The sequence below is a fragment of the Gavialis gangeticus genome, unplaced genomic scaffold (assembly GCF_001723915.1).
Source record: "Gavialis gangeticus isolate Ggan-Ray unplaced genomic scaffold, GavGan_comp1, whole genome shotgun sequence".
NCBI lineage: Eukaryota > Metazoa > Chordata > Crocodylia > Gavialidae > Gavialis > Gavialis gangeticus.
Window position 1 is genome coordinate 6,248,174 of NW_017729002.1, and position 8,276 is coordinate 6,256,449.

The 8,276-nt window shown below is 38.5% G+C and overlaps 1 protein-coding gene across 1 annotated transcript in view; it reads left to right on the forward strand.

Moving 5' to 3' along the window:
- Positions 1-8,276, forward strand: part of GRIN2A (glutamate ionotropic receptor NMDA type subunit 2A) — a 152,830-nt gene that overhangs the window by 74,650 nt on the left and 69,904 nt on the right. Inside the window, exons 7-8 of the mRNA XM_019507473.1 lie at positions 1,531-1,760; positions 5,068-5,228. Of these exons, the coding sequence (XP_019363018.1) occupies positions 1,531-1,760; positions 5,068-5,228 (391 nt within the window). The remainder of the gene's footprint in view (positions 1-1,530; positions 1,761-5,067; positions 5,229-8,276) is intronic.

Consider the following 8,276-nt stretch of genomic DNA (forward strand, 5'->3'; position numbering starts at 1 on the left):
CACACACACACACACACACACACACAGAGTAGGATTAGGCTTTATGATAGTTGACCTTTGGTCACCCACCCCCTTGAACAACACCTGAATTTCAGCTTTTATACTCAGTCTTCTCAGTTTATGCTTTTCTTATCACCGCTGTGCAAAAAGTATACTTTATCCATTATATCTGCTCAAAGGTTCTTTCATAAGCCAGAAGCTAGCTCCATAAGTTTGTTGCACTACTTCCAAACTGGCACCAAAATCAGAGAAGCAGATAGTCGTAGTCTTCGTGCTGTACTGTAACATTAGACATTAACATTGAATTAACAGCAGATTTCTATTAAAGTAAGAGCATAAATTAAGTGTATGGACATTCTCGGAGTAGGATTAGGATATCCCTTTTATATCCCTTGTCTTTCTTGTATATATACTGTATATTGTTTTGTCTAGGGACTTAAAATTGTCAACAGTAAATCTTGCATTATACAGAATTTAATGCTTATAAACCAGGTCTGTAAGGAGTGAGTTAAGTAGATACTATTAAATCTAATTTTCTGGTAGCCTACTGTAATAAAGCTCTCCAAATAAACACCTTTTAAATTGACACAATGCTTCCTTATTCAAGTCTGTTACTCTTAGAGACTCAGTTCTATGTTGGCCTTGTGTTACACAAGTGTAACATTTGTGCTACATCTCTTGTATGAAGATTTACATTAAAATCTGATAAACAAACAAGCAAATAAACACACAAACCCCTGGGATTATTTGGGTCAATTTTTTCTCCCTGATACATTCCAATTCAAGTCAATGGAAATTAACTGTGTGCATTTATGAAGAATGTGTGTTTATTTGGTCCTTTGTAGCTAATGGAGTGACTTGTGTGCTCAAGTATGTACTTAAACATTTTGTTGCATATAGGCCTTAATGATTATTTAAAAAGGAAACTTACTTAAAAGCAGATGAACTATTAAACTCAGAATTTAATTTTCTGAATATAAATAATTAAAGGAGAGAGAGGTTTTCCAGTCAAATTAACTAGTTGAAATTAATATCCAAGTGCATTATGCCTAAGAAGCATAGTTAAAAAAAAAAAACTTGGGGAAAAAAGGCTTGATAAAATTATTTATATTTATTTATAAAATACTAACCTGACTGGATTTACTGCATTTTACATTTTTTTTGCTGGTGCTGATAGATTATTAATAGGGAAAATTCTGTGGCATACATTTTAGTGGGAGAAAAAGAGTATTTTTTTGCTTCTTATCCAAATCTTGTGCACAACTTTTCAGTTTCCATTTAAAATGGATTTTGGCATATTCCACCTTGAAAAATGTTGGAATAATGTTTTAATAAATATGGAAATAAATGCAATTACAATATTCAATAGAAATGTTAAAAGTGTGAATGTACTCCATCAGGAATAGGGCAGATTAATACTGACAATTTTTAACCACCTATTTTTATGAATACTTCATTAAACATGTATTATCTTTTAATGCCAATTGAATTTAAGTGAAACTAAAATGACTGTGCTCTGTGCAATTACAGCTCCCCATGGACCATCTTTTACCATTGGGAAAGCCGTGTGGTTGCTCTGGGGCCTGGTATTTAATAACTCTGTGCCTGTTCAAAACCCCAAAGGGACAACCAGTAAAATCATGGTGTCAGTTTGGGCATTCTTCGCTGTCATCTTCCTGGCTAGTTACACTGCCAACTTGGCTGCATTTATGATTCAGGAGGAATTTGTTGACCAGGTGACTGGGCTGAGTGATAAAAAGGTAGGTGTTCTCCAGCTTCCCATTCTTCCTAGTTAGTTAATCACTGATGTTGAAAGCCCTTCAAGGGGTGTAACACAGATATGAAATTATAGACATGGTTTAGCTTCCAGGTTCTCTTTTTGGCAGAACGTAAACAATAATTAACTTAAATATTGCTGAGCTTAGACATTGATACCAGATGTTGATTTCAGTACATCTGTGGGGTTTTTAACTTCTCTGTTAACAGTGATTTTAGTCGCACAAAACCCCCAAGCAACATGAAAAAGTCTTGAATTAGAAAATGCCAGTTAGTCTTTTCTGCATTGCTCAAAAGCATGAAGGTCATTGGCTGAGGGTGTTTTTATTTTAAAATTTGGATCCTCTTTCTATCAAGAGCTGTACCTTTTCAAGCCAATTTATTAAAGCCACTAAAAATCCTAAAAAATATGAGTATTTCAGACTGTTCTTCTAGTCATACTCATTTGTCTATCCATCTGTGTCCTCTCCCTGTCTCCCCCCGCCCTCAATTTCTGATCTGTGTTCAGATTCTAAAAATTTTAAACAGTTAGGGGTTAAAATAGTCCATTTGAATTATGGGGAAATTAGTCTAATCATGTTAAAACAAATACTTTCTCCTTCTTCCTCCACCCTCTCTAGTCCCCCTCCCCCTTTGTCTCTGTCTCTGACTCTTTCTGCTCTTTTAGCATTGCTATAATTCCCTAATGCTAGTAGCACAATAGCCTGGGAGTTGTCATTAGTGGTTTTCTTTGGAGATTTCAGATCCTCAACAAGATTAGATTAAAAGGATAAAAATCCAACTTGTTTAAAGAGGTAGTGTCTTTGAGTTGAAAGAGAATCTCTAGTAATTTAATAACACCTCGAAAGTGCACGGGCTAAAGACCCATTATGGGATAATTTATGGCGGGAGGGGGGGCACATGCATGCGCATGTGTTATGTGTGTGTGTGCAAACTAAATATATGGGTCTGGTTTCAGTCAGTGAAAAAACCTGCATATCCCTTCACTCTAAGTCTCTCTAGCTTTGTATCATTTCATATTGTCTTTGTTTCCTTCAGTCTTCCTTCAGTCACAATTAAAAAGTGAAGCTTCTTTGTAAATACTGTTGGTGCAATAAAATGAACCTAGGCAGGTATTGGGTTTGCTCAGGCTAGCTTCATCAGTAATGTATTTTAGAGGATAGCAGGTGGCAAGAAAAAAACATTCTTCTTTAAGCATTCAGTCCTGACTCAACATCTTCTAATCCAGGGAATGCGTAACCCTCCCTCTCACCCATTTTTTGCTGAACAGATGCTTCTTACTGTAGGTCTCAGTACTGAGACCTTTACTGCTACCTTACCTTTAGGAATCTCTGAAATCCATGTGTTCTGTGTCGCATCAGAAGTTCCAGTACTGCATGTACTGGAAGTGCGTGTTCAGAAACTTGTTCATAGTGACTCAGGGGACTAGTATAAAAGAGGAAACTATTATATTTTGAACATCTTTTATATTTAAGATGCTTTGTAAAGCCTCGTATCTATATAAAAGTACAGAAAGTAAGTACAAAAGGTTGACATTCAGAATAGCTGTTTCTTATTATACCAAATACAACCCTTTTAAAAAAATATGGCTTAGGTTATAGGAAACAATAGAAAAAAATTATTCTTACTGGTATTTGAAAGGTTTATCATGCCTACATGATTTTAAGTTGGTTCCCTTGTGTATATGATGCAAGGGGCTTCCACAATCAAACTTAATTTTGGAATTTCCTAAAACCTGAGTTCTTGACATTGCATCCTCCATTTTTTAATGTAGCCTTTATTTCTGGGTGCAAAAATGTCTTTAGCATCCATTTTATTAGTATTTTGTAGAGATATGATATACTTCATTTTTGCCAGAATACAGGTTTAGAGACCCCCTGAATGAGCAGCCTCTGGAGTAATAATTTTCTTTGCCCTTTCTCGCCATCCTCCCTTCCAGCTTACTATTAGACAAGCTGGCTTTTCAGAGTTATCAAATAAAAGTTTGTGCTGGAATTCTAATTAGCTCCAGTTATAATATTTCTGTTGTGAACTGCATGCTGTACCTTTTAAGAAGTAGCTTGGTGGAAGAAGACCCACATTCTCTCTGTATCTGAATATGTGGGTATTAAAGGAGAGTGAAGAGAGTTCAAATGTGAGTGTTGTCCAGTTGCTCTTATCCAGTCCCATTATTACTGAGTAACAGAAGTGCGTGTGTGTGTACAACAAGTTGTACAAATCTGGGGTGTCTAATAATATTTTTGAAATGTCACTGTATTTCACTAAATTGAAATAAATTTATCAGTAGTCTAGAGGTGTGTGTATGTGCATGTATATGTGTATGTGTATACACAAACACATACACACTTATATAATATTTATAACACTTATATTCGTAACATATAATATTTATCATGGCCATGTTATTTTGGTGCAATAAAATGAACCTGTGTGTGTGTGTGTGTGTGTGTATGTGTGGTAGAGAGAGACACACACATGCAAGCTTTTTGTCATTAAATAAAAAATAACATGGGTATGATAAGACTATGATAACCAACATGGCTATCATAGTGACATTATTTTTTAGCTGTGTGTGGGTGTGTAACACTCTATAAAATAACACAGCCATGATGCATATATATATACACACACATAAATATTTGTGTGTCATCGCCATGTTATTTTTTAGCTTGTTGAGCTTGTTTTCCTAGTTCTCTCTCTCTCTCTCTCTCAACAATCTAAATGATAACATCACCATAATACATGTATTATAAGAATTTTAGATGAGCCTGCCGATAATTTTTATTACAATAGTAGCAGGCATAATGCAAGATGGTAAAAGGGATTGATTGCCATTTGAAGAAGAGCATATTTCCTTTCTTTACCATAAAAATGAGGTTGTCGATATCTAATTTAAGGGTATTATAGAGAATAAGAAGTCTTACAATGTTTTACAAAAAGTCTAAAAAGAAAATTGCTTTCTGACAGCTACACTATATTCCAGTTCACATCACTGTGTTTCAAAGCAGTTAGATGTATGTGGAGACTTGGTGTTATTTGCTTTGTTCAAATATCAGCCTTGTGTATCACAGGACCTATATCTACATCCAAGAAGGGCTTTGGGAGGAGATATCAGTTCAACATTACAGAAACAAATTGGCCTTTAAGCAGGTGATGTGGCACCTTTCACTGAAGCAACCTATGCAATTATTTTTGAAGAGGTCACTCTGCGTATTTTTGACACTTAAGTAATGTCTTTAGAGCTGCCTTTTCTAAGTATTTGAACTCATTGTTTGTTCCCCTTCTTTCTAGTTTCAAAGACCATATGATTATTCACCCCCATTTCGATTTGGAACTGTTCCAAATGGGAGCACAGAGAGAAATATCAGAAACAATTACCCAGATATGCACCTCTATATGACAAAGTACAATCAGAAAGGAGTCGAAGATGCCTTGGTCAGCCTGAAAACTGGGTAAGCATTTATATTTTATTTGATCTTATTTTATTTTATTGGACTGCTTCAGGCTTTACAGAAATTGAGAAATATTGATTAGCACTTACAATGGAAAGTAACTTAGACACAAGGCCATAGTGTTAGCTGCTTTCCTCTTCTTCTCATAGATGGACTTTGTAACTACAGGGAGGAGGGATGTGTTTGCATATACTTGATATGGCTTAAAATCTTCATGGATTTACCAGATATGTAGTAGAAGTTTTGCTCACAACACTTCTCCTGGATTTGACGTGCTGTAAAGGTCATGTCTGCAGTTCCTTACTGCGACAAAGCATGTGGGTCTAGAACAGGGCTGTTGAGCCACTTGCGGACTCATTAAGATCCTTGGAAGACAATCTTACTTGTTTGCAAGTGATTGCCCATCATCAGTAGGTTCAAAATGAAGTCAAATTTCACAACTTAATACCTTCAAAGCACAATCTGTGAGTTGGCCCTGACTCATGACTCATCTTGACTCATGACAACGTAGTATGATTGATGTCTTGGATGACCACTTTTTCCTATCATGCTTTTGACTAAAGCAAATGCAGCCCTGAAGTGAACATTTTCTAACTAGCTTCAATTTCGTGGACACTGTCTTTTCTATCCTTTCAGATTTTCCCATACTTTTCCGTTTCTCACTAATCACATTGCAATGCACATTCTCTCATTTTTCCTCATAAACTTTTCTAAGAATATTCATAGTTTCATAGAAATTAGAGGCAGGAAGGGACCTCACAAGATCATCAGGTCCAGCCCCCCTGCTCTAAGGCAGGAAAGACTGCTGAGGTCAGATGACCCTAGCAAGGTGTGCGTCCAGTTGTCTTATGAGGATCTGCAGGGAAAGTGACTGTACCACCTCTGGGGGGAGTTTGTTCCACATGCTCTACACATAAATCATAAATAAGATTTTCCTTATGTCTAATCTGAAGTGATCTTCTATAAGTTTATGACCATTATTCCTAGTCTTCCCCTGGAGTGCCGTGGTGAACAGATGTTCTCTTCATCCCTCGTATACATAAAGGCTGCCACCAAGTGCCCCTGAGTCTTCAGTTTTCCAGGATGAACACTCCCATGTCCCTCAGCCTTACACTTAATGGTAACAGCAACCTTCACCTGGACCTGCAGCTTTTTCTTTTTTTTTTTTTTATATTCATTTGTTGCAGTCATTTTTGCCCTCACCATGTGCAATGACAAGTGCAAAGAAATTACTGTGGAACACAAAATAAACTCAATGCCCAGCTGACTGAGCATGAAGAAAGGAGGCTTGTAGATTGAGGGGGAATTCAGAACTGGTTCCTGTTGTAACAGCTGCTCCTCCTTCCAACAAGTTCTTATCCTCTTGACAGCCTAAATTGTTCATTTCCACAGAATTCTTCCCACTGGAATTCCTTTCCTTTCTTTAAATGATTTTTCAACTTTGACATCCATAGGTGTCTACCATGCTTGTGTTGACTGACATTTCTGCAACAGATGGTGCAAATAACCTGCCATGGAGAGCATTTTCCAGATCAATATAAGACAACCATTACCTGAGTTTCTTAGTGTTTTGTCTCATGGCACCTAAAAAACGATTAAACAGAATACTATCAAGCTGCTGAGGTTTCATATGATGAAAGTGTCACTTTTCCATTTGATTATATCACAGTATTGACCCCTCCCCCCCCCAGCAGGGCTGGACTACCCCTGATAAGCAGGGTTGGATATTTTTCCTTTAGCTTCTGCAAAATAATAACTGTAAAAGGACTGAATCAATGTATTGGTTTCAGACACAAAGAGTGTATCTACATGTTCAGTTAATGTGATTGAATAAACTCCACTGCAATTTGTGCCAGAGTAAAATAATCCCAATGTCACCATCTACACATACGGTTAAACACAATAATTTATTCCGCTGTTGGACATAACCTGCGTCTGATGGGACTATCAGCTGGTGCTGTAAATTAGTCTACACTGGCCCAGTTGCTGGACACATGTAGACAGTGATGCTTTACTTCATAGTAAATTAGTCTGTCGTGATATGTGCTGAAGTTTATGTGCTATTAGCACAGAGCAATGTAGATGTACCCACTAGGTGCATCTACAAGTGTGATACATGCAGATTAGACTAACTAGCTCTGCAGTAAAGTATCACAGACTACATGTGTGCTGGTATTAGGCTGCAGTAAGCTAATTAACTCCATCATAAGATAGTACTGTTGGGGACAATATTATTTTATGGTGGGGTCAGTTAGTGCACTGAAACACCCTTGTAAATGCTGACCATGGGTGTAAGTTGTGCCCAGGCAGCCCAGGCAGCACGGGGCCAGGCCCCTGCCTACTACCAAGCCACACATTCTGCACATTGGGCACTCCCGTGCCCCAGCCAGCCCCTCCATTGCCCGATGCCACCACCTGGAGCCCAGGACTGACCCTCTTGTCCCCCAAGCCTGCTCCACCACACTTGAAAGTGCTGCTGTCTCAGGCACATGTGTAGATGTTGTTCCTGGGAGCAGTGTACTCCAGCTCAAAGTGCTCCAGAGTTTGTTTGCATTGCATTAATTGCATGTGTAAATGGACCCAGGATAGTCTTATAGCTCAGGCAGCACATTCCTGGCATTCTTGATTGGGATCACATGTGGCACCCAATTCTCAAGTGGTCTTTTGTGTCATGGTGGTCGGAACACAGGGGTGCAGACAGAAGTGCAGCTCCCAGCTGTAACTCAGAACAATTTTTGCAAAGCATTCTGAGTTACAACGTCACCCCAAACCAAAGAAAAGTTCACTGTTGCTTCCAGTTCCAGTTGCTTTTCCAGGGGAAATCAGCTGCAGCTGGGAGCCTGCAGCCAGGTTCTCATAGCAATGGCTGCAGCTCTTTGCCAGTGCTTGATGTTTTCAGAGTGGGACGGGGGGAAAGGCAGCAGAGGGAGCTCATTCTTGGGGCTCCCCAGCTGGTGCTGAAGGGTTTGGTGGGTGAATTGGAGCCCCTCCCCCACATCAGGGTGGCTGCAATATACCCACCTCACCCTCTGGGGAGGGGAGGGGGGG